The sequence below is a fragment of the Sebastes fasciatus genome, chromosome 3 (genome assembly GCF_043250625.1).
Source record: "Sebastes fasciatus isolate fSebFas1 chromosome 3, fSebFas1.pri, whole genome shotgun sequence".
In the NCBI taxonomy this organism is placed as follows: domain Eukaryota; kingdom Metazoa; phylum Chordata; class Actinopteri; order Perciformes; family Sebastidae; genus Sebastes; species Sebastes fasciatus.
Window position 1 is genome coordinate 16,992,803 of NC_133797.1, and position 26,797 is coordinate 17,019,599.

At 42.8% G+C, this 26,797-nt stretch overlaps 2 protein-coding genes across 10 annotated transcripts in view; one reads left to right on the plus strand and one right to left on the minus strand.

The window, feature by feature from the left end:
- Positions 1–1,210: 1,210 nt before the first annotated feature.
- hadh (hydroxyacyl-CoA dehydrogenase) lies at positions 1,211–6,934 on the plus strand. The gene is made up of 8 exons (XM_074629342.1): positions 1,211–1,398; positions 2,730–2,858; positions 2,953–3,110; positions 3,407–3,533; positions 4,232–4,321; positions 4,420–4,492; positions 5,418–5,534; positions 6,449–6,934. Exons 1-8 carry the CDS (start codon positions 1,282–1,284, stop codon positions 6,565–6,567), a joined length of 930 nt encoding a protein of 309 aa, XP_074485443.1. The 5' UTR covers positions 1,211–1,281; the 3' UTR covers positions 6,568–6,934.
- Positions 6,935–10,542: 3,608 nt separating this feature from the next.
- Positions 10,543–26,797, minus strand: part of lef1 (lymphoid enhancer-binding factor 1) — a 46,879-nt gene continuing 30,624 nt past the window's right edge. Inside the window, exons 5-11 of one of the 9 annotated variants that reach the window (XM_074629341.1) lie at positions 26,328–26,418; positions 24,569–24,688; positions 23,650–23,812; positions 22,764–22,871; positions 21,013–21,052; positions 20,337–20,372; positions 10,543–12,052 (exon numbers count right to left, since the gene is read on the minus strand). In XM_074629341.1, the coding sequence (XP_074485442.1) occupies positions 20,344–20,372; positions 21,013–21,052; positions 22,764–22,871; positions 23,650–23,812; positions 24,569–24,688; positions 26,328–26,418 (551 nt within the window). In that variant the 3' untranslated portion in view covers positions 10,543–12,052; positions 20,337–20,343. Of the gene's footprint in view, positions 12,053–20,336; positions 20,379–21,012; positions 21,062–22,763; positions 22,872–23,649; positions 23,813–24,568; positions 24,689–26,327; positions 26,419–26,797 lie in introns of all 9 variants that reach the window. The other 8 variants (XM_074629339.1, XM_074629340.1, XM_074629338.1 and 5 more) reach the window with 8 other exon arrangements.

Genomic DNA, 26,797 nt, shown 5'->3' on the forward strand with positions numbered 1-26,797 from the left:
CTTGTCTGTCATCACCTGATTGGTCGCACGGACGTCATTAACAAAACATTCATGGTACGTGTCCACAGGGGCGTTTTTTATCGCAAGGGGACGCGACACTTCCCAACATTGGACGCTTGGTGGGCGTGTCGCTAGGCACAGGCTGTCCCCACCTGATTGGACGAACGCTTTCCCTCCGTGGGCTGCTGCTCCCAGCTTTCAAACCGGAACCAGTATGGAGGCTCGTTTGGAAACTTTCTTCTCTTATTTCACGAAAATTGTTCACCGAAATGTGTTTCTGAAAACATTTGAGGCGAGAAATAATACATGCAGTTGCTGAATCTGTCTTTATTTAGGATAGACAACGTTTATTTTAAAAGATTCTCGGGAGTTTTGAGAGGCGGGGAGTCACGTCGGATGCCCGTGATTTGCATAAAGTAGACTAGACCTCAACTTTATGCAAATGAGGAGCGGGCATCGTGACGCTCCGTTTCTCGAATCGCGATGCCACGCTACCAGAATGCATTGCGTGGCTGCTTACATAGACAATGAATGGGGAGCGTGGAAAGCACATAGCCTGTGGACACGTACCATCATTCATAGTCAGTGCATGGAGTGCCCGTGGTGCGGAGAAGATCGTCCTATCATTCTGCCTTGAATTAAAGGGACTGTTTGTAACTTTTTAAGTGTATAAATCTACCGGGTCGGGATCTATGCAAGCGCGCATATGCGACCATATCCGCTCGCGTATGGCCGGAGTCTGCTCCGCTGTCTGCTTGCCTTCACTCACACTGCGCGCATTCTCGCTGTCTCGCTCCACCTCTACACGTGAACGTGCGCTCAATCCACACTGCAGAGGAGTTCATTTAGCTCTGAGAATATCTAGTGAATGTACAGAGGACGTTTGTGCAGAAGTAAATTCTGCAGCTCCTCCAGCCCAACAGAGGTTTCCCGTGTCTTGTGAAGTGACGGGGCTCCGCAGCGAGAAACGTTATCGTCTCCGACCGGGTGCCGGTGTCTCCCTGCGGGCGCAGTCAGGAGACGATAACGTTTCATGTCTATTTAGAGCGAGCAAGCGCGAGCCCGACGCTGACTTTCGTTGACTTAACGGCCACAGGTGTCGCTGTTAACAAGCAATTCTGAAAGTTACAAATAGTCCCTTTAAAAGAGCCGGCTCTTTGAACCGGCTCGTTCGCGACCGACACATCACCACGCTCCACTCTGCAGGTTCCCGGATGGTTCCTGGTCTGATTTGCCCTACAGCAGCAGCCTGCAGCAGTGCTGTCACACAGTTGACACAGTATGGCTTTCTTCACTCACCAAATCTGCAGAGGTTTGTCGTCCTCGGCTGTGAGGAATGTGGTCATTAAACATGTCACGATCATCGGAGGTGGGCAGATGGGTGCAGGGATCGCACAGGTAAGCGACAACATGTCTGTTTAGTTGTCATGGTTTTAGCCATGTAGCTATAGCATGTAGCTCCACTGTTGCTATAGTGAATCAGCTGCTCTTTGACAGGAGTGGGTCAAACCAACCAGTTAGTCTTCAATCTTGAAGTATTTCCTCTTGAAAAACCGAATAAACTCTTCCAACAAAGCAGTCTTGTGTTTAGTGTTGGACAGCATCCAACTGGCTTCATATCATATGACTTTCAAAATAAAAGCCTGTAGTTTTACATTGCCCCTGATAAGGAATGGGTTTCTTGTCTCACAGCACAATCACCCATTGATCCCATAAGAAAGTTGTGAAATAGTTCAGTTGTCATTCATTAAACACTTGTGTTGTGACATAACAAGACAAGACTCAGAAAAGATCCAGAAAAGCCATTATTCCACATGGAGGGGGTTATTTGTTTTTGTGTATTTGCATATATGTATATTTGTATGTATGCAGGCTACCCTATGTGTCTCCTAGTTTTTTTTTTTAGAAAAGGGTGAGAGGGAGATGTTTTGTGTTTTTAGCATTATTTATATGAAAAGACGACTGACTGCCACATTTGGACAGTAGGAAACCAAGCACAGCTCACACTATGCTGTGTTGTTAAGATTGCATGTATATATATATATATCATTCCTGTAATTAACAGGAATTACAGTTCAAGTGTAAACCTTTTTTAATGTAGCAACAAATTGGTCAAAACTTAAACAGGAATTCAAATTCCAGTATATAATGCATATAGTATATAAACATAGAATTGAGTTGAATACATCGGCCCCATATTCACCGATACCCAATCCATCTATCTGGGTCAGTATCGGCACCGATATCTGATCCGGTATCGGTGCATCCCAAGTTACATTTGCTGTTTAGGTCTCTACTTCTTATTTGCTCAACATTTGCACCTCAACATCACTGACTGTGCGTTCCAATACCCATACTACCATACCATTTAGTATATGCCAGAAAAAGATTTAGTGTGTCCCAATACATATGTCAAATGCAGTATGCCAAAAATACAAGGATGTCCTACTACATCCAGTCGTATTATGAAGTGTGAAAGCCAGCATGCTTTTCTGGCCCACAATCCTCTGCACAGCAGATATATGGGCAAGAAAGGTCAAAGTTCAAGGCACAATGTTATGACAAAGTAGTATGTCCCAACTGTATTCATACTGCATGCAACATTACGTACTTTGTAAGGGCAGCTGCAGTACGTACTAAAAGTAAAAAGAAAAAGTATGCGATTTGAGACGTAGCCAGAGATTGACGGCCGTGTTTCTAGTTGTCTTGAACTCATTTCTTTCTGAAAGGTCGCTGCATCAACTGGCCACTCGGTGACCCTGGTGGACACTAATGAGGACATCCTTAAAAAGGCTGTCAAAGGAATTGAAGGGAACCTCAAAAGAGTGGTCAAGAAGAAGTTTGCTGATAAGCCAGAGGTGAGACACAGTAGATAAAAAAACAAACAAAAAAACAGCTAGAGAGTGAAATTTGACGGATTAACGGGAGATGCTGCATTTTGGTTTGTTTCAGGCGGGTGAAGAGTTCATGCAGAAAGCCCTGCAGAATGTGTCAACCGCGACAGATGCTGGATCTGTAGTCCAGGGCTCGGATCTTGTGTTGGAAGCCATTGTGGAAAATCTAAAAATCAAACAGGATCTCTTTGGTGGCCTTGACAAGCTGGCACCAGCGTGAGTACCACCCCGTTTCTATAAGTGTTAGATCAGAAGCTGATTACCGTTTGTTCTGGGTTGCATAGTGCTGTAGCATGTTTTCTACTGTATTTAAAAACACAACATGAACTTGTGCTAATTTCCAAATCCAAAGACCAAGTTCTGGTCTGTGAGAGAAGTTGGAACATGTTACGTTTGGTGGCCTTTGTAAAGACACAATGAAGTGGAAAGTTCTGAATGGCACCTCTGCTTTTAGGCTATTATTAACCGCTGTCTTTATTGTGTACCATCTGTTTTTGTGCATGTTTTTTTAGACATACCATCTTTGCCAGCAACACATCCTCCCTGTCCATCAATGACATCGCCAGCTCCACCAACAGGCTGGATAGATTCGGTGGCCTTCACTTCTTCAACCCAGTCCCTGTGATGAAGCTTGTAGAGGTACTTCGGCCCCTGAAAACAAAATCAGCGGGTTTATTTTTCTAGAGAATGGGGTTTCTAAAAAGGACAGGAGAAAGCGACAGTTCAGTGGGATGAAAGAAAAGATCATTTACACATTAATATGCGTCCTTTTATCCTTGAACTGACTCAAAATGAAACAGAAATAAATACAATATGCATGTCTTTTTCTCAAGCCCACACCTGCACAGTAAAGAAAATCTATGCACTCTCAAGCAAATACAGACAGTCAGTGGCGGTTCGTGATTGTTTACGTCGTACATTTATTTGCATTGACAGACAAACATGAGAGCGCCATAGAGCTTCTCACGTAACTCCCAGTAAAAAAGCAAATAAGTGTATTTTCCAAAATGTCGCAGTATGGTATCTTTGTTCAACAGCATCACTCCATTCACAATAAAAAAAAAAATCACAGAAGCCCACTACCTCCATGAGAGATCTTTAGAATATACTGATTTAATTTGTGATTTAGGATATGGTTTCTGTTTTTCTCTTTCAGCTTTATGAGGGGGGGGAAATACTGAGAATTTAAATATGCCCCAACATAATGAAATAATGTGATGTAGACAGTTACAGTGAGATTCTTAATTATTTCAACGCAAGTCTCAGCTCAGTTTGGAAGTATAATGCTAGTAACACTGTATTCAAATCAAAGTTGCTCAGGTGTTCATCTTTCACAGGTCATTGCAGTCCCAGCAACGAGCCAAGAGACTTTCGACTCCCTCCTGAACTTCAGCAAAACGCTCGGGAAAACACCAGTGTCCTGCAAGGTAAGATTTGCTGTCTGGTGTGTCATTATAGCTGTTGTCTCTTAATTAAAAATATATTTAACAGCCCACTCAGCAGCATCCAACATGTCTTTATTCAGGATACGCCAGGATTCATTGTAAACCGCCTACTTCTTCCTTACATCATGGATGCCATCCGGATGTATGAGAGAGGTGCGTATATCTGCATGTTGTGCACCGGTTATGTCGATAGTAAAATTGCCATAGTGTCCATAATTATGTTTCTTTGGGATTTTAAGTGGAAACAAAATAATATAAAATAAATAACCTCAGTCATTTTGAGAGGAATTGAAAGGAGGCTTTTCTTTGGTGTACTACTCACTGCACAGTCACTGTAGCGAAATAAAATAGCCTTTAAATGAACAAGTCAGTAGTTTACTGACAATAATAAAACATAAATTTACAGTACATATACGAAATATTCACAGTAGGTGGAAGTTACCTAAAACCCCTTTTGTTTATCCTCCTCATTCATTTTCTCATAATTCATTTCTTATTAAAATTCCTTTTTTAGGTTAACCTTTAAGTTCAACGTTTACAGGAAAAACACAATCAAGATTCACCATTTATCGCAAATGTCAACACAGTACAAGATTGACAACTCAACTCCATTAAATGCAATGTTACACTTGAGCAGAATATTCTTTTTAGTTTCATTTCAGTTTATGGATGCACTGATCCTACTTTTTCTGTACCGATTACCTGGGCTTTGGCGATCAGCAAATACCGAGTACCGCTCTGATACCAGTGTTTAATTAATGAGCTGTATGCCTCACTGTGTGGAAGTGAGTTCTTTTATGTGTAAGGCAACATCAGGCTTGACTTAAACATTGCTTTCCTAACTTTGTAAAACAAACTCCATAGACATTTATTTTTAGACATAAAATAACTGTAGAACTTGTTGGCTTAGCAAGCGTGAAATACCTCCAGGCTATTAGTTCGTCTTTATACTGTTTCAACAATCACCAAATCCGGTTTGATCAGAAAAAGCCCTTATTTCACAGAGTTACACGTGAAAATATCCTGGCTCTACACGCCTCACTGGGTTACAAATAGCATTTTCTGTTTTCTCCCTCAGGTCATGGATCCAAAGAGGACATTGATATTGCCATGAAACTTGGTTGTGGTTATCCCATGGGACCCTTTGAGCTCTCAGACTATGTAGGACTAGACACCATGAAGTTCATCATGGACGGTGAGTAAAACTATGTGGAAGTAGCCTACTGTACTTAAGTCAAATTTGAGGTAAAGTCTTTTCTTTTCATGCCTCTTGCTACTTCAACCCCACTACATTTCAGGGGGAAATATTGTACTTTTTACTGTACTATGATCATCTGACATCTTTAGTCACTTTACAAATTTGGATTTTTGCGTACAAAATGTATGAAAATGTACAAGTGCAGCTTGGTTACTCGAGAAAACTAATTGGCAGCTATTTTGATAATCGTTTAAAGTCATTTTTCAAAAACATTTCTTGTTTCCAGCTTCACAAATTTGCTGCTTTTCCTTTGAATTATTTAATAATTTAAATTTATTTCTAATAATTTTGAGGTTTGGACTGTTGATTGGACAAAACAAAGCATTGTCAAGGAGTCACTTTTGGGTTTTGGGTAAATGTGACAGCATTTCTCACTTTTTTCCACTATTTTTACAAACCAAACAATCACTTAATGAATAAAAATAATCAGCAGATTAATCCATAATGAAAATAATTTGTTGCAGTCCTGTACAAAATAGTTAAAAATGAGCTCCACCTCAAACAACGAGAACAGTCAAATCCTGCTTTTACATTAATGCATGAGTAATAATACTCTACTGGTATAATATGTAATAGTACAACAGTCACAGGGGATATTTTTCTGCATTGAGTTCTTCTACTTTTAATAACTTAAATACATTTTCCTGATTATACTTAAGTAACATTTTCAAATCAGGACTTTAACTTGTAACAGAGTATTTTAACAGATCTGAATACTTCCTCCACCTCTGGATATGACTTAAATATAAAACTGTGACAGCCTTTGATAAGGAGAAACAAATCTATTTCAAATGAGGTGATATGTTAAATGTAAAACACTATTCCTTTTTTTTGTTACTGCATATCTTTAGGTTGGTCTGCAGCGAATCCTGGCGACCCATATTTTGCCCAGATTGAACTGCTGAACAAGTTGGTTGCTGAGGGCAAATGGGGCAAAAAGACAGGAGAAGGATTCTACAAGTACAAGTGATTTACTCACATCACTGTGAAACTAGTCCGAACATCAGAAGTCATTGTTTTTATTATTTTGTGTATACCTGTACCTCTCCTGTGTTTCACTCTGTTTGCTGCTGTTGCTGCTTTGACATCCACATTTCTCTCTGGGGATTAATAAAGGGTTATTTTATCTTATCTTATCTTATCTTAGAAAATAAGCCATCGAACAAGAACTGATTAGAAATCATTTTTTAAAAAGTGCCTGTTCCTCCTATAATAAAGGTTGACTTTTGTCTGTCACTCCATTTTCTTATGGACGTTGTCCACTGAATGACATCTTTTTGTGTGTGAAGAGATTAAGTTAATTAATACATTAATAAAATTCAAATAGATTTTTAAAATACTTGGTGTCTGTTGTCGTGGGAGTGAAATGTGTCGACTGCTGTGAAGATACACACATAGGACCTGGGTGATATTTATGCTCTCATATCTACTAGCATCAGTCAAATTAATATTTGTGTTACAACAACATCACTGTTGAGATGGAAGATAAAACATTTATTGGAGTTATATGACCTGTGGCATTCAGTGTTACTTACCAAAATGCATTGTGTGCATCCTTGAGCTGTACAGATCTATTTAATGTATTTCCCTTACTCAAAACATTTGCAAAAACTATTTTTTACATGAGAAAACTTGTATCGTTTACCCATGATTTACCTCCATCCATCCCCTACATAGTCTTCTTCCATGCCTTTGCTGGGAGCATCTTGGCACATTACCGCCACCTGTTGGTGTATCTGAAGCTAATATGAGCCTTCAGCTGTCTAAGACAAATCAAGTGGATATCTTCAAATGTCATGCTGTCTTTTTAGTACAAAATTGCCTCTTTTTGTTGCTATCCTTCCACTGCAGCTCAGCAAGTAAACATCATCCAGGGGAAAACACAAAGAGGGAACAAGGACTGTGGATTTCGTCCCCCGTCACTTACATTAAAGCCTCTGAACACACACACACACACACAGGTGTTTCCAGTTAACCCGGCTGATTTGACCTCTTCTCAGGACTGTGTGGGTGTAGTAGACTGTAATTGATTGACATCTTGAGTCTCCAGTTAGCTTTGCTGCACCTGTGCAGAGGTCTATAATCAATCAGAATAACTGAAAACACCTGTGTGTGCGTGTTCAGAGGCTTTAAAGCGATGGAAAGGGATCATTTAATGGCCAGTATGAACAGGAGAAACAGTTACAGCAAGCAAAACCTCAATGATCATCTGGGGAGTATTGTGACCCTACCCTTTAAAGTTCCCTTTCAGACATTTTAAGTCATAAAAAATACTCTGCTTTCAATAATAAGTTGTTTGCGCGCTGCGACTCCGGACGAGTGGTCACCATGGTGACCACAGAGAAGCTTTCCTCCTTCAGCTGATGGATGTGAAAACAGCCTTCTAGTGTGTCAAACTCTGCATGTAGCTTCATCATTCTGCACAGTTTAGGCTCAAACATCAAAGTGAAGTAAGCAACAAGCGAAAGTATTTGAGTGGAGGGCCCACTGTAGTACGTCCAAGAGGGAGAGAGGAGGATGATGGCTAAGCTGTCATCCATGATGGAGAATGACTCCCACCCCATGCAGGACACCATCTCAGCACTGGAGAGCTCCTTCAGCGACAGGCTGCTCCACCCAAAAGTGTGTGAAGGAGCACTATTGCAGGTCCTTCCTTCCTGCAGCTGTCAGACTCCACAACCAGCACTGCTCCCAGTAGACCACTTACTTACACACCAAAAACTGACAATAACCTGATATTTTCAGGTGGAATTTCATTCATTCTCACTGTGCAATATCATTTTTCACTTGTGCAATTTTGTTAATAGTCTGTTTATTGTCAATACTGTATATACTGCTCCTATTTTTATACTTCCTTCTATTTAAATGGTTCATGTTTTGTTACACTTTGTTTAACTTTTTTTTTTACTGTGTTAGCTGATGCATCTTGTTTTTTGCACTATCCCCTTTGCTGCTGTACACTGCACATTTCCCCACTGCGGGACTAATAAAGGAATATCTTATCTTATCTTAAATGCTGGAAAGTAACTTGGAAAGTGCTTTTACTCAAGTACTGTACACTTTTGAGGTATTTATAGCCTACTTTATGGGAGTATTTCCATTTCCTGCTACATTATACTTCTCCACAACTTCTGAATTATTGTACTTTTTACTTCACTACATTTATGTGATAACTTTAGTTAATTTGCAGATTCAGAACCATAATACAACATTTAATCTACAAATAAATTATGTATTGTTATAGTTGAAGATAAAAACTTAATTGATCCCCTGTTGAAATTCACAAGTTGCACATCAGTATTTAACATAGAAAATAATAAACTTCACCTTTACCAGCTGCAACATTAAAGTGATGAACACATTAATTCACCAATAATTATAATTCAATGTAAATAAGCATTTCTCTGAAATGGGCCATTCTGCATAATGGGTACTTTTAATTTCAATACTTTTATTATATTTTTATATTAATACTTTTGTATTTTTACTTAAGTAACATTTTGAAAACAAAACTTTTCCTTGTAACAGAGTATTTGTACTCTGTGGTATTTCTACTTTTACTTAAATAAAGATCTGAGTACTTCTTCCACCACTGCGTACACCTGACGTAGCCTATACTACCCCTAAAACCCTCACCTTTTCATTGCTATTCTGTTGCTAGGGCAACAGCTTTGGTCCAAGTTTACTTCCTGTCAGTTACTGCATTATCAAACACTGCAACAGGAAATACAAAGGGACCCAGTTAGAAAGTTTATGTTGTCAAGTTTGAAAAGGTCTATATCAAATATTAAAAGTAACCCTTTTATTTACTCAATATTGTAATTCTACTATTGTCACTTTTGTCCAAGTTAAAAGGGTATTTGGTGAGATTTATCCAAATCAAGACTAAGGATAGAGACTGTTCAAATTGTGTGTGAAACAAACGTGGGATTTGGGGCTTTATAAATAAAATTGACTTGAAGGCATAGAATGAATCATTTGTTATATGCTTTTGGGAATGCTTAGCCTCTTTATAAATGTCCTGTTAACCCAAGAGGAACACAAGGTGGTGCTGTTTTACTTGAAATGATACCTTCAAGAGGCATAATTCAGATTAGTTTATAAATAGCCTTTCCCTTTGATCTTGGCTCTTTAATCAAATAAATGTTGTTTTCTTCAAAAATTCAATTGTAACCTTAAGAGTTTCTACACAATTTTTAAGTCTCACAATCATTTTTACATTGAGAGACGAGAAATAAATGATCTCATCCTTTAAATCGACCCAATTGATAAAAGGTTTCATACTTACATGATGTAGGTTTCTTTTAACATTATCACATTAATACTGTGTAAATGTAGCCCCAAATGTTGTGTGCTTTTGGAGTTTCCACAAAGACTAAAACATGTTAAATCCAATACTTGCTTCACACCATCAATACGTACTAGGGCTGTCAAAGTTAACGCAATACTAACGTATTACCGCACATTTGTTTTAACGCCACTAATTTCTTTAACGCATTACTTGCGATTTATTTGAAGGTTATAGTGGGCTCAGTTTTAAAGCTACGGTGGAGATACGGATATATGAAACTAGAAAGCAAAATTCTGGCGAGGAAAAACTGGCATGGCCATTTTCAAAGGGATCCCTTGACCTCTGACCTCAAGATATGTGAATGAAAATGGGTTCTATGGGTACCCACGAGTCTCCCCTTTACAGACATGCCCACTTTATGATAATCACATGCAGTTTGGGGCAAGTCATAGTCAAGTCAGCACACTGACACACTGACAGCTGTTGTTGCCTGTTGGGCTTGAGTTTGCCATGTTATGATTTGAGCATATTTGTTCATACTAAATGCAGTACCTGTGAGGGTTTCTGGACAATATTTGTCATTGTTTTGTGTTTGATTGACAGCCCTACCATTATGCATATTTGCATTATAATCTCCAAGGATGACACACAGACTGCTACATCTGGCACTTCCAGCTCTGGTCTTTCCACCACACAAGTGATCAAATGAGCCAATGGTGCCTTTTTATTTTTCTTACAAAAAAAAACATGTTGAAACAGTTCAAATATGACCACTTGGGAAGCAAAATGCTATACCAAGATGACAGTGACCCAAAATATGATAATAAAAAAAGGAATTCATCAAGTAATACTAAAATAGAGCATTGAAATCAAAATGTTACAGAGATGCTTGCATGGAATAAACAACATGGCTAAAGACCACACTATTAGCTACCAGAGAGAAAAGACAAAGGTCCATTGCAATAAAAGAAAGACTGCCAAGTGCTGGGGTAAATATATATATCTGCTTCATTTGTCATGTTTTAGAACAATAAAATATAGGCCTCTGAGCTATCACTCTCGCCTTTGTCCTAACGTTGCCTGCAAAAATACCAAGAAAATTGACATATCCTGACAGTTTTAAAAAGTACACATACTGAGCATTATTTTACATCTGAGCAAGACTCGAGGTCACTATTTGTTACAAATAGTTATCAAAAGAAGCCTTAAGTTTCAATTTTCTGCAAGATGCTTCAACAAGAAAAATGGCTTTCCTGTGTCCAAAGCTTATTTTCATATATACCACTATATAAAAAAAACAATATTTAAAAAAAACAAAATCACTAAAATATACACCGAGAAATTGAAACAAGGGTTCAAGATACAAAAAAAGCATTCAAAATAAAATTCAGTCTAAAATGAAAAGCAAATCAAAATGTTGATCCTTTTTTGCACCAACTGGTCAGCGACAAACTAAGAATGGCGTCTTGAGGACGTTTCGTAGACAAGATGAGATTCCTCCGGCTTCCTTTAGTGCAGTCTAAAAAGAGGTGTTTGGTCGGTCGGGCGAAACCCCAAATGGTCTCAAAAATCCAAGGAGAGAGAGAGAGAGAGAGAATGGGGTGGTTGGGGGTGTTGAATGTCGGCCTAATGAACTATACAAAGGAACCGAGATGACGAATAACTTACAGTAACTTAGAAACAGGCGGAGTGTTTGGGCGGTGCAGTGGAGGAGTTTGTGTGCACATCAAAATTGCTGCTGTTTTTCAGTGCAGTGCCTTGGGATTGCAGTAAAGCTGATTGTAAAAAGGAAAACACAGACGTCAAATTGATTTTTTTTTTTTCGGTGAGAGACGGTGGTTGCGTGAGGGTGCTCCTACTTATCATGATTGTCTTGTTCAGTTCAGTTCAGTGTCTCTACAGCAGCCAGGCGCCTTCAGGACGGGAGTAGAGTCAAACAGTGAAGTGTTTTTGGTGGTGGTGGTGGTGGTGGCATGTGACGGTGTTGAAGGAAAGGAGAGTAAGGGGTTGGAAGAGATGGGTGGAGGTGGGATCCTCTGAGAACTGGAGGCTTCAGTTTGGAGATTTAAGGGTCTTCATGGAATCTAACAGGCCTCCATCTCTAGCAGAGGGCCCGTAGCTGCTGCCTTCGCTTTGCATGTGGAGAAATTGTTCCGTTTTCCTCCTGGAAGGAAAAAAAACAAACAGAACAAAAGACGCATCAATCAACCGAACTATGAAGTAACTGCATCTGTATACCAGAAAAAGTAAGAAATCACAACAGTAAAACACTGGTCATATTCACATTAACCAAAACCAGACATATCAAGATGACTCAGAATGACTCGAAAGTGTCTCACCATGCAGGCATGCCTCCCCGGTTCAGGGAGGGACAAATTACCTGTCATCACCATCCACATCATCACTCATTTCTTTCTTTCTTGGTAGTGTTACAGCTGATTGAATGAAAGCCGTGTTGAGCCAAAGCGCTGAACTACAGAGGGGTTATAGGTCAGTGACAGGATGTGGGCCGCTCCAGCTTTGATCTAGTCTGACATGGGGGTTGCCGTGACCCAGCTGGCAGCGCTACGCTCCTCTTTTGCCCTCCCCTGACTGACTCATTCCTCCTCTCACTCTCCCGAGGCGAGCACCCAATTGTGTAGCTTCTGGTTGACATTTAGGCTGCCGCTGCAGGTGGGCGATTGGAAAACAAAGACGAGGAAATGCTCTCCACACACACCGGAGGATCACTGCATTGACCCAGTTAAACTAGCAGAGTTCATGGAACTATGTTGGTAATTATCTGAACCAACGCGGTTCAGGTTGCAGATTGACGCCACGGTGTAAAAATGCTACCTGACTGCTCAATCCACTTCACAGGACTCTCACAAAATTGGCCCCTTTCCCTGACGGAGGAAATTGTTTGTCATGCTGCAAAAGTGTTCTTTTCCCTCTCGTGATCCGGGCTCGAGCTAACATAACAGAGTTAGCTTCAGTTATTGACAAGCCGAGGAGTTATTTTAGACCCGAGCAGCATCAAATAGAATCTGTGATCAAAGTGGAGAGGCAGAGACAGAGGTGGATGGATGCCTCCTGCGACTAAAAGAGATGGATGTTTTATGAAGATGGAAAAAAAGGAAAAGAAACGGTATTAGTTTGCTTTTCTCTTGTGGCAAAGCCAAGAGTGTGTTTTTATAGGAGAGGAGTCAGCTGAGCCCTGCTGCTCGCTGCATCTTAACACTCAAAAGTCTTAACACACACACACACACACACACCACCCTGCAGACTGCTTTACCACATGTGGATAAAAGGGAACAGGACAGAGGCCACCTTTCCCGAGGAGAGCTGACCCTGAGCTGCACAGAGTACAGACTGAAAGGAGCGCGGCGCTCGGAGAGAAAGAGAGAGCCCCTGTCGCTTTTATTTACCTCCGCCGCCCTCTCCCTTTTCATCCCAGGATCTGAAAGCCGGCCCGCACGCCTGGCGCTGCACCCTGTTTCCTGGGGAGCATTTTTCCTTCCCCCACCACAGACATGAAAAGCTCCGGCCTTCCTGCCTGGGGAAGAGGCCTGAGGAGCTGCGGGCGAAAAGTGTGTATATGTGTGTGTGTGTGTGTGTGTGTGTACTCGCAAGTTTAAAAAAAAAGGTTGGTGGTAACAGCGGGGGTGTGTACTTTTGTGGTGGTTGGTTGTAGGGGGGGCACCAGGCCAGCTCTTCACAAGGTCCAGCCGACACAAACACTGAGATTCAGGAGCAACTTGACCCCTCCTCTCCCTTCACCTCCCTCACCTCCTCCTCCGCCGCCTCCCTCTACATTAGTGCTCAGGAATGCCGGCTGGACTTTTTTTGCAGGAAATGAAACGCTCCTCTGTTCAGAGGGCTAGCGAAGGTTTAGTCTCCCCCCTTTCTCTCTCTCTCCCCCAATTCCTTTCCCTCTACGGGACGGAGGGAGGAGGAGGGGGGGCAAGGAGTCGGACAAGCTCTCGCCCGGCTTTTGAAGTGTGGGAGGTTAAGATAACTGGCACAACCTCGCGTCTCAATCGCCGCTTTCACCTCCCAGGCCAAATCAAAGCGGCCGCAGCTGGGGCCCGCCCGCCTCATAGCCCCCTAACCTCCAAACCCACCGACCCACCCGCCTCCTCAGCCTCCCTCGCTCCCGAAACACACAGCTCTGGGGTTTCTTTTGGTGCCATTAAAAAGGAAAACACCGCCGACAAATTACTCTAAAAATAAGCCAAGTGGAGAGAGGTGTCTCCAGCACAGGCTGAGGAACAGACTTTACCATGGCAGGAGAGGAGAGGGGAGACTTGGAGAGGAGAAACGAGAGGGAAAGACTGAAGATTAGAGAGCGAGGCGAGCAAAGAAAGACGTGTCAGAGTCATCTCGGAAGATGAATCTGGTTTATTACAACTTATTTTTGTAGATTTGGATTTTGTAGATCTTTTTTTGATCAGTTATGATAACATGGTAGTTAATTGTTAAGAGCTGGGAACATGGTGACATCGCTAGGAAGAAGTCTGACAGGGCAAGAAACAAGTGCAGTTAGTTATCTAAGTTAGGGGTTCTCAAACCTTTTGGGGACCTCTTAAAGGAGAAACACATTTCCAAGGACTCCCTCATAATCGTAACACCGATTAAGCCGATTAAGCCTTTTTTAGTCTTAGATGCCATTGGAACTATTTGTATTCTAAAACTTTTCAACCTGAATAAAATATGAATCACGTTAACACCACTTTGTTTTGCCCTGATATTCCAGGTGATTTGTAATCAGATGTCGCTTTAGCTAGGCCGGCTTCATGGCTTCGTTCGGCGGCACCTGAAGATACATGACGCATTTTGGTCTCCCGTCACTGTCGCCCCATGTAAATCATCGTCGTTATATTTTCTCAATTTAGCTAGTTTGGGCTTAGCGTCACTTGGCAATATGGACTGACTCAAATATTTCTCCGTGGTCGCCAGCTAGCTAGCTGGCTAATAAGCTAAGCAGCAGCAGGAACTTATTCATGAGTTTCTATTGGCTCAAAGCTAACGTTGGTGGGAGTAATGGACACAATATGCTTGTTTTATTGGCGCAAATTGTCCCCATCTTTAGATACTTTTTAATGATACAGCACAATTTTATAATTTATAGCTAAATATTTCACGGACCCCCGGACAGCGTGCCACGGATCCCTGGGGGTCCCTGGACCCCACTTTGAGAATCGCTGATCTAAGTCACTTTATTCAGAGGTAAAACTGAAACGTATCAAAAAAATGAAAAATGACACTCAAGTTGTAATAAACCGGAATCATCCTTTTAACTGTCAGGTCAAAAATTGTCTCACAGGTAGGGCCGCAAATATTCATTATTTTTATTACCCATTAATCTGTCCATTATTTTCTGAATTTATCGTTTGATTGTTTCGTCTAAAGATTATCAGAGAAAAGTTAAAAATTCCCACCACAATTTCCCAAAGTAACAAAAGGCTTGTTTTGTTTCACCAACAGTAAAAAAAACAACAACAAAGATGTTGAATGTACTTGATCTAAAACAGAAAAGCAGCTGAAACCAGTGATTTTAAGTCATAAAAGTATGTAATTTACAAGAAAAAAAGCCACATTTTTGGCAATTAATTTTCTGACCATTGACCAACTGATTAATGAAGTACAATGAGCACGAGTCACAACAACCATCACTGATGACTGTCATGTGTTCTTGAGACAAATCTGATGAGGACATGAATGCTGAAGCCGCTGCCCCTTTATTATTTCAACCTGAGTCAAAACACCAAGTGCCAAACCTTTGTTACATCATCCACTGAGGTCAGTTCAGTCTGACTAAGAGACTCACGAGCTCTAGTAAGTATAATTGTCCACACATTTAGATTAGAGTTTGGTGCGGTGGCGTGTCTTGGCAGTGACCTTGGCCTGGATCGCACAGCTGGCTTTGGTGACACCTTTTCAAAGGAGCCTCCTCTCTGTACATTTGTGGCGGCACCGCTCTTAAAGACATGAGGGGGAAAATAAAACGAGCAGGCCAATAAAAAAAAAGCACCTGGAAGTCAAAGCCATGTTTGAAACAAAATGCTCTGCATTGTCAGCACTTTCTTCGGCTCCGAGACATTACACATAAAAGAAATCGGCTCTTTAAAAAAAAAAAAAAAAGCTTTGAAATTTTTAACCTCCAATCAAAAGGCAGGCTCGGGGGATGTATCTTTTCCACAGGGGCTATCAGAAACTAACAAGTGAAGTCAGGAGGCGCTGATACTAAGAGAGGGTGAAGAGGAAAAGATGCTGTCTGTGTTAAATATTGGAGAGAAGAGAAGGGTGGGGTCTGGTTGTGGTCAAAAGGGGAAAGAGGAGGGGGGAATCACCAAAACCCCAAACCTCAGGCATGTGTGGGTGAGACTATGGGAGTACAGGAGGGTGTGGGTGTGAGGAGGAGGTAGTGGGAGGTGTTGCCCACATCTGAGGCGGCATCGCTGGGGCCCGGGCAGCTGAAGTCTGGCCGTGTGCCCCCGCACAGCTCAGTCTGAGCCGCTTCAGGCCGGGGGATGTTGGGAGGGAGGGGAGAGGGGGGGGGGGGTGCTGCACATTCAAAGAGCCGGCACAATGACTGCTCCCTCTGCTGTGGTCTCGCTTCAAAGGCCTCCGCCGCCACTCATATTCACCGTCAGGACAGAGTGGAGGAGCAAAGAAAAATGAGTGAAAAAGAAGGGAGCTGGAGTTGAGGTTTTGCCTCTTTAACGGACTAGTAGAGTCAAATAAAACCAAACACTGCTTCCTTCCTTCCTTCAGCTCCACTGTCCTCGTCCCGTCTGCGTTACCTTGGGGCCTTTCATTCAGAGATAAGCATTTCACAAGGGGCGCATTTTATAAGGTCACACATCTCTGCCTCTTTCTGAAAAAACAAACGGGGCTGCAGTGCCTCAAGGAGCCACGGGGATGAGGTTGAGAGGGGGGAGGTGGAGGGGTACAGACGGAGAGAAAGAGAGAGAAAGAGAGAGAGAGAGGAAGTGGAGAAGACATCACAAAAAGCCAAGAGACTGGACCCTCATACTGTTACTGCAGCTGGCCAAACCACAACACAATAGGCCCGTGACTCAATCAAAACAAATTTCCAGCCCCAGTCTAAACAATGGGAGCACTATAGCTGCATTTCTCACATGTAAACAAAGAACTTTAAGAGGGTTATACCCCCTGTGGAGTGTCACATAAGGATGCCAGGTCAGAAAAAAGACAAAAAGATTTGTACTTCTAAGCTAAAACCACATGCCTAAGCATGGAGTTTGACATACTGCCACCCTCTGGAAGTCCATATACTAAGTGCTGAGAGGGTCATTTTTTTCTCACAGAGTTGGCTTTGTGGAGGTCAGGGGGAGTGAGAGAACGGGAGGAACATTTCCGATTCTATTTCCTACCCGCAGAAACATTAGCCTGGGCGTCGCTCTGATTTAAGCCCAAATCTCTCTCCTCCACCTCCCACTCATAACTATTTTTTTTGTGTGTGTGTGTGAGAAAGTACAGTTTTAAAAACATCCTCTCATCTCCCGTGCGCTGCTCAAAGCGAGACCCAGAGTCTGTTTTGCAATCCGGATTCCTTCCCCAATTATCCCAGGTCACTAATAAGGCGGGGTGTGGAGGCACTGGGCTGTGCCGCAGTGGCCTAGAGGCTCGGTGCCAAATTGAAACGGCTCGGGAAATAGAGGCAGACGCTGAATCTTGCCTAATTGCAGCCGGAGCGTGTGGCTGGCTGCTCAGATGTGCGAGAGAAGAGAGAAATGTGCAGAGAGTGATGAGGGTCTGAGAGGGAAAAGATGAGAGGCAACAAATAGAGAGAGAGAAAGGGGAAAGAAATGGGGGATGGAGACTGAAGGATGAGTGGCAGTTGAGAGAGATTGGGTAAACTCAGAACTCGAGAGAGAATGAGGGATTTTCTTCTGGCCCTTTTCTTACCCTCCCTTTTCCGCTAACACACTCACGCCCTCCTCTCTCTCTCTCTCTCTCCTCTTCTTCGCTCCTCGCGCATCAAATACTTTTGACAGCTGACTTCTGGCTGCACACATGAGAGGGAGCAGAGCCGGGGCACGACGGAGACAGAGAGAGGAGGAGGAGAGAGAGGCCACCAAAGCTCCGACTGAACAACACTTTCTTTTTATGTGGTTAGAAATGACCCTCGCTGCACTTACCAGCCTTTAATAATGTAAAAATACAACCTCTTGCACAAGCATATGGGCAAATTGGCTCGTAAAGACGTCCATTTTGGTTGTCAATAAAAGAGCACCTTCATAAGAGTTTGAGCGAGATGACTCACATGCAGTTTTATGGCAGTTTGCAAGTGTTTGCCACTCCGAGGCCCCCCTCGCTAGCCAGATTAAAAGGCCACCTTTGTTACGAGTGTCTCCCTCCTGTGAAAAAAATGTGCAGTGGCTGAAACGGGAGAAAGCCTCGAGGGCACGTATGTGTCTCGGTCAGATAACTATCTCAAAAGGCTGTGAATCAGCGGGCTTAGTCAGACAAAAGGCACGAGAGAACGCAGAAAGAGAAGAACTAAATTAAGAAGACAGTGAGGAAAGGAGGAGTAAAAGTGAACATTTTCAGTCAGCGTAAGAAGAAAAAGGGGGCTGGGACGCGGAGAGACGAGGGGAAGAGACGGAAACCCTAATTTCACATTGTCAGAGTAATGACTTCTCAGAGTGCTGTTCCACTGTGGTGAGAGCCAGCTGTGTGGCGGGCCCAGTGTTTGACATGCTAAAGATAACAAAGAGGACCGACGTCGAGCCATAAAACACTGCTCCACTACTCAACTCCTGGTTTGCCTCACAGGCAGAAAAACTCAGCAGAAGCCATAAAATATGTTAATATGAAAACGTATTAAGTCAATTTTCCCTTCATAAAATCTACCTAGACTGGAGCACTTCACTTTGCTATGCTGAATATTCTTCATAATGACTGTACAAGCGCTATAAATAAAATCTAGTGGAGCAAATGTTCACTGTGTTTGAACCATCATACAAAAAAAAAGGTGTGTTCAAAATTAAGTCATTAACTAATTTCCGTTCAGATTTTTCATGTGGAGGAGAGACAGATGGGGTAGAGGCTGGGGCAGATGAAAAGAAATAGACAAACGAGTTCATTTAAAGATGTTTTTTGGCGTCTTCACCAAGCTAACCTCAATCCAGCTCTTTGGGATCTGCATAAATTGAGGGCTTGGGGAGTTGTGGCAGTATCCTTGGTATTATGCATATTAGTTTAAGGCTGTCACTGAGAATCAGCAAGGGTGTCCATCCCGCTGCGGCTAGGCGCTGCTAATTATTGGATCAGAGATAAAGTGCTTTTTAGCGCTCGCTCTCTCTCTCTCTGTGCTTTGAAAGCCGACTGTGGCGAAAAAAAGACGAAAAAAACGAAAAGAAAAGCAGCCCAATTTTGGGTTCAGAAAGAGCCACCGGGTCAGGAATCGATCAAGTGGAAAACCTTTGTCTGGTTGGGGTGATTTCGACGTAAGACCAGATTTGTCACATCTGCCCGGCTTTTTCGGCAGCCGAAAGGGAGCGGAACAACAGGATGCTACCAGACTCACAGGAGGGGGGAGGAAAGGAAAGGAGAGAGATGGAAAGCAAAAAAGATCCAGAGAGAGTAAGGAAAGACTGAAAATAGAGTTGCCACATATTGAGAACGTTAATCTGTCTTTCAACAAAATAAAGGATGGATGACAGTTCAGTGAAGGTTTGACAAGTCATCTGAATCAATATATCTCAGCATATCATTCACATGTAAAAAAAACCCGACTGTGCAGTGCCTTTGTTATGAAGGCATTATATACACCCTGAAACCCCAGATAGCATGAAATCTTATTAAGGTATAGCATCTCATTAAGTTCCTGCCAAACAAGCTGCTGAATCCTGCTCCGCTTCACAAAGATGCAGAGAGAGACAACACATGTAGTCCATATGGGGCTGAGCTGACGTCTTAGACTTAAAAAAAAAAGAAAAAGAAAACTCTTCTGGGCTAGTAAAACTGTTTTCAGATGTATTATTTGGTCCATGTTTAGAAAACACTGAGTGAATGAGCTGTCTGATTTATTAAACCCGTTTTTTTTATTTGGACGTTTTCCTAACGCATGACGGAAGGAAAAATAAGCCACAAACTGCTGCCACAACATTTGACCTTTAATCCAAGCAGTGCTCATCACAAAAACATTGGATTGACCAAATCAACACACAAACACACACACACATGCACGTTTGCACACACACACAAACACAGAGAGAATCCAATGGCTATTGTGCTGAGGCCATTGAGCAAACACACAAAGCACAATCCCTCTTCAGGCCTTAACACCACTGACACAATGACGAGGCGAGGTTAGGGTGGACCTTTTCAGGATTAGTCTGTGAGTACACACTCTCAAGTCAGTGTTTAGCAGTTTAAAGAGACTTGACATATATTGAAGTGATCAGACAGGGAGGTGATAGAGGGGTTTGTCTTACCATATTCTCAGATGTACGCCGTTTTCATTCTCTGGCCTGTACCTGCAGAAAATTGCATCTTTTTAAAAAAAAAATTGGAGGTATCTGGACGGTATAGATAGATATTTACCGCCCATTTGGCCTACACAGTGTACAGACCAAAAGAAATAGTGACATTTTACTTAAAGATGTAATTCTCAATGGATTACAGTAGCAGTGCTGAGAGGAGGCTCATAAGCGCAGCTAAACAAGGTCAGCAGAAAGACACACTGTGGTGCAGCAGGCAAACAAATAGTGCAAAGCCCAGAGTCGGTAAGTAGTCGTATAGAATGGACAGACTAATCCCAAAGTAGGTGTAATTTGTGAAGACGGGATGAGAGAGGCAAGGGACAACTGGATGGTGGGATGTATACAAAGGAAGTCTAAAGAACTAGGCTGCCTGCACAGAATCAAGCCAGTCTACTGAAGCCAGGTGACATTAGTTTGGTTATATGTCTACTTGTCAGTTTTATGGGTGTCCCTGCCGTCTACTGGGAGATTAGGTGTTTCTTTTTACAGCTTTACAGAGTGTGCATTTTTAAAAATGCAGCAGTGTACTGTAAAAGATGACTATGGAAAGATGATGCAACTCACAACTTCAAAATGCAACAGACAAAACAAAAACAAAGAGAAGGAACTGGAGGGATTCGGTGCTTACCCGGGGCTGATTCCTGCATCTTCTCCCTCTTCCGCTTCTTCTTCTTTCCCTAAAAAATATACAGAGGAACACATAAAGTGTGGCTCCAGCACTCACGCTCACTAGACCACTCTGATATCCTGCTGCTGACTGCCATGTTCACTCATCCCCTGCTGGGCATCCAACCAGCATCCCCTGGACTCCGGACTCCAACCGCAAACTGCCACGCTGAGAGGGACGGACCAACCAAGAGTTGACAAGTGTGCTCTACCTGCTTTCAGCTGCTTTTAAATGACTCACTTTCTAGCATTTTTTTAAGGCCTTTTTTCTGAGTTGTGACCGAATGGAGGCAGCTTGTCCTGCCGCTGTGACCAGTCTGTGTCGTATTTCCACTTCCTTTGAAGTCCCTCTAATGACAAATATTAACATGAAGTGCAATTAAAAATGCTCACTGTAATTAGGCTAGTCTAGCTCAATGACTGAAGAGTGCTACTCTTTTCCCAGCGAGGTGGTGGGAGTGTGTAAGGATTTATAGCTTATGCTAAATCCCCAGGGGGGAGACTATAGGTATAGATAGCAGCGTAGAGTCGTTCTAGTCAAATATGAGCAGCACTTTGGTTTCCTGCTGCAAAATCTGCTAATCCACTTATTCATGAGCTAATCTGCCTTCTACTGCTGCGGCAGACAGGGAAGAAGACAGACTAAGTGAGAGTGGGTGAGAGAAAGGGATGGGAGAGGGGGGTACACAGCAAAACTATGAATGCTGCACGCTCTAGTCCATGCCAGTGCGTTACCTATTTTGGGTGTTTCCAGGCATGATGTGCTGCCTGTGTACAGCTGAGGATTTTGTTTGTGGGAGGGGTCGCAGAATAACGCTCTCAGGGATACAAAATTTACTTTAAACATATCACTTCCCTTTATCTCCTGGTATGCCAAGTAGAAAGTCATTCCTCCACTTTTTTTCCTCTCCTACCCGTCAAATATGTTTGTACTAACAAAGCTGGAAATTAAATGGGAACTGGGCTGACTGTCACTAGCTGTGCTTCACTGGGAGCAGAGCGGTGAAACTGTCTCCCCCTCAGCGAGGCATTTTGGCAGTGGAGCAGTGGAGGCAGAAGGAGGGGGGGATGCTGTCGGTGTCCGAGGGGAGGCAGATAAACACCGCAAAGCACTTTGGTGGTGGAGTGAACGTGAGTGCCGGAGCCACACTTTTAATAAAGGCTGGTGCTCTCTCTCTCACAAATTCATACACGCCACACACACTCAGACAGATTTGACACAAACACATATGCATGCACACATATCGTGATATAAACCAAAAACAGACTGCATCTTAAATTCAGCTGAACCTCCCACATTCACAAACAAAATGGGCAGCTAGAGGAGCAAAGGTTGCTGCTGCTGAATGCTGCGTGTACGCTGCAGCCTCCTCAACTCAGTCTAACAGGTGCTTTTTACATCCATGCTGATATGGAACATCAAAGACTAGCATTACCAGGCAGTTTTCCCTCACTGTGGCAATAATAATGTGCTGGATACCACAATCCATTTTACTGTGGTTGGTAATATAATCACAGTGTTATGAATTACACATTAGGCTGAAACAAAGGGTCCACAAATGGACCCCATTAGCATGGAGCCGACTTGTGTGAATTAGTGTGTGTGTCATTGTGTGCCATTTAGAGAACATGTCATGCAACGCTGACATAAACAGACAACATACACACACACACGCACGCGCACCTTTGCCAATCTGTTCTGTTGATACTTACATAATTGTCTCGAGCGGACCAGCCTGGGTAGAGCTGCATGTGGAGCTGCCGTTCCTTGCGGGCTAACTCATAATACTTAGCTTGCTCTTCCCGAGATAAAGCATGCCACTGTTTCAGTACAAAAGGAGATTAGGGGGGGAAATAGCATACAGTCAATTACTTGCATGCACTTGCATGTCCCCTGCATAGAGAAGTGTGCTGGTGTTCTTTTCAACTTCCAAACGTTTGGTGTCGGAAAAAAAAAAGGGGGATAAAAGAAAGAAATAAAGGAGAAGGGGGACACATGATGAAGAGATTAACATGCACAAGAGTCGGAGGGAGGGAGAGAAGAGAAGGAAAAAAAACTTTGATTTCATATCAAAACACTGGTTCCAATTTAGCAGCGCTTTTTATTCAAACTATGTCAGCGAGCAATTACCCTATGCAGGCCACAAACTAGGCTTTGCTGTGGCTGGCTGCCTCAACCGCTGGCCTATTCGTTAAGGCTTTTAACATGGCTCTGTGGTTCCACTCTTTTCCCAATCCTCAAAAGGAACAAATTTTGTCATTTCCAACCGTGCCATTATCCAGGCATATTTTATTAAACCCAATTTGATTAAATGTCAGTTAGATAGGCAGTCTGTATCTGTGCTGCTGAGAGGGAAGTAATTGGCTGGGGCGATCATTATGACAATAATCACAACTAGTTCATAAAAGGCTGTATGTTAATAGAGAGAGGAATCTTTGTACTTTTTAAACTAATTGGGCCTGGGAATTCGGTCCATGCAGACTCTTTAGAGCCACAGCTCGAACTGTGATCTCCTGCTGAGTTAACTCAATCAAAAAAGATAAAACTACAGTGACAAAGACAGCGGGGATTGTCGGTGTATCACACAATTTGACCTACCCTTCGTCCCAGGATCTGATTGATGGCAGCGCTCTCCTTCAGCGTGCACTCGGCGACCACGTTCGCACGCATCTCTTTCATGTAGAGCATGAAGGCGTTTAGCGGCTTCTTGATGTGCGGTCTTTTGGGCTCCTGCTCCTTTCTCTGTTCGTGCTGAGATTTCCTGCAAAGAAACAACAACAACAACATGGATGGAGGTAAAGAAGAGGAGGAAACAAAGTAGTTAGAAAATGAGAGAGCAAAGCAAAACAAAAGAGGGGAAACTGTGGTGCCGCGATGGCGACAAAAGCAGCGAGGGTCTGGTTGCTCTCAGCCAATAGCGAGGCACGCCATGGGCCCCGGCCTCTTTAATCATGTGCAGTCGCAGCCCCTTAATGCGGAGAGATTACTTCACCAGTAATGGCAACCAAACCTTCTCGTCCACAGCACATTGGCAATCGCTTAAAGCCAAATGCTCACACTCGCACACTCAGAAACACTCTGCTCCCACTCCTGACTTACTTTCTAACAACCTTTTTGATACTAGTACAGTCTTGGTGCTGGGATGGCCATGAATAATGGAAATATCAGTGATAACCACTTCAGGGTGCTCACAGCACTTCCCACTGCACACACTGGGGATGTGAATTCATTTCATCCGAGCACTAATCTAGGACCTGTATCTGTTGCTGGCTAAGTGTGTTGTGATCCCCGAGGCCAAGTGAAGCATAGGCCTGTTATCAGTAGAGCACGGGCCCTCGCTGCTTATCTGCTCACATCAAGGGAATGACAACAAGGCTCTGACAGAGGGTTTGTTCAGCAACGGCCTACTGTAGCAGTGGAGAGCACAAATACCTGGAAGTATGTCGTCTCAGAAAACTAGAGTTTCTTATAAAAAAAAAAGTGTGTGATGAAGGTATTTTGTGTTTGCAGAACTCACATGTGCATGATGTCTGTTTCATGCGGAGGCTCGTGTTTGACCTGTGGGTTGACGATGGCCGGGTGGGGGATCCCTGTGGCGTGGGGACCTTGGGGGCCGGGCACCATGTGGTGTGAGAACCTGCAATCACAGCAGACAGCAGGCTTTGATTAATTAATAATAATAATTACAGGAACATGGAAAGGGTCCCTTAAATGTTAAGTGATAGTAGGTGCACACTCGCAACAGCGTACACAAACAAGGAAAGAAATCCATCCACACATATTTTTTAATGTTAAAGAGGACCTTTTATGCTTTTCCCCTTTCCTTTAGTGTGTTATATCGTTTTTTGTGCATGTAAAAGTTCTGCATAGTTGCAAAGCCCAAAGTCCAGGCCAAAAGGAGTTACTCTCCCCAACAGAAACACTGCTCCTGAACAGCCTGAAACGCCTTGCTTAAAGTCCCGCCTTTTCTTCCGTAACGTGGTGATGTCACCGAGTAACACGTTTGCAAAATACCTGCCCGGCAGTTAGTTTAGCACACCCTCAAACAAAGCTAGTTAGAGCGGAATGATCTGAGATTCAATGATCTGTAGTAACTAATTAAGTCGGTTTAGTTTCCATAAGTTGTGCTTGTGTGTGCCTTCTCACTGCACTTCAAGAACAATGAAGATCAGGCGAAATAAGAGGAACTGACAAGAGAAACTTTATGCGGTCCTTCAATATTTTTAAAATCTGTTTCAATTTTCAGAGCTGCTTTGAATATCCATTTCTGCTACAACATGAGGAAATCTTTAGATATGCTCTTCTTTTCCAAACTTTTTGAGACTCTTCTTCTGAAATAATAAATAGTAGATTCTGTTTCTTGTCATCAGTCCATCAGTGGGTCCATAATGTCCGCGTCTCCATTTTCCATTTTGTTTGAACCATTTGTTTCATCACTCACGTCTGCTGTGGTTATGTTTCAATCTACTGGATGCTGGTTTTCAAAAAAGGGGTTGGTTATAGAAATGGAGCATGACATGTACAGATCAGCAATGTTTAGTACTGCAAACACAATGCTTCCTCGGTCCCGGGGAAACAAACTATGACCCAGGATCTCAAATTAGGTTTCAGCAGGAAAAGTGGGGTAAAAGTTCCTAAAATAAAAAATGTGCTAATATACCCTAGGCATTCAGATTTAAGGAGGAGGAAAGCAGAAGATACTGTCTGAGTTTCAACTGTCGCCTGCTCCTGCACCTTACATCTGGCTCCACTCTGTGTGTGCCTGAAGGTCTGTCTTTACAAACACCACGCTGACAGAGAAAGAGATAGTGTGGAGGAAGAAAGAGGGTACGACATCTTGAGAACAGGGGGGAAAAAAGTAAAGGAATGGCAGTGACAAGGATGCAGTCAAAAAAAGGAAGAACGAAAAGGAGGTAAAAGACACTAAAAAAGTACTTCACAAACATGAAGTGACGCTCAGAGAGAGAAGTGCTTCCAGGAAGCTTTGATGGGGGTTAACCAGCCATATGGTTATGCAGGGGCATGTATGCGGTGATGTGTTTGACATGTGTTGGGCACACAAAGGAGTGGTGTGGCTGAAGCCGCAGCAGTAACAGCAGGAACAGCCAGAGGCAGACCTCCCTGTGTAGGCTGCTGCTGCTGCTGCAGGCCAGCATTCCTCCATTAAAGCCAGCACAGTGTCAGTGTGCATCTGATGTGAGGAGACAGGATCCTAATTGCTCCTTGTTTACATAAATAAACTGTTCACGCTTTTGCTTTTGTCGGTCTTGACTCACCATCCCAGCGGTGGCGTGATCTGCCCGACTCCTCCAGGAGACAGGGAGTAGAAGTTGGTCATGTCTGGTCCGGGGTGATGCCTCTGCATTCCTAGACAAACAACAATGGTACACAACTGTTAGAAAGCATTCAGGTTCACTTATACATCTGCATCCTGTGGCTCTAAGTACCAAATGGAAATGTGCCCGTAGCAATGAGAATCAAAGACTGGCAAGTGCCAAAAGTTAGAAGGTGTCAGAACTACAGCAACTCTTGTCGTATAATCGACAACTCTATGGTGACGCCGACGCATTTTGGCTATCAGCCTTCATTAGGGTCATTAAAAAACACATTACAAAGAGCATTTAAATAGGATGAGCATGAAAGAAAGAAAAAAAAATTAAATAAAAGACGACTGATTATATAAAAAACTTAAAAAGTACTAGAGCTGCAAAGATTAATCGATCAATTCATTAGCGGTCAACTATTA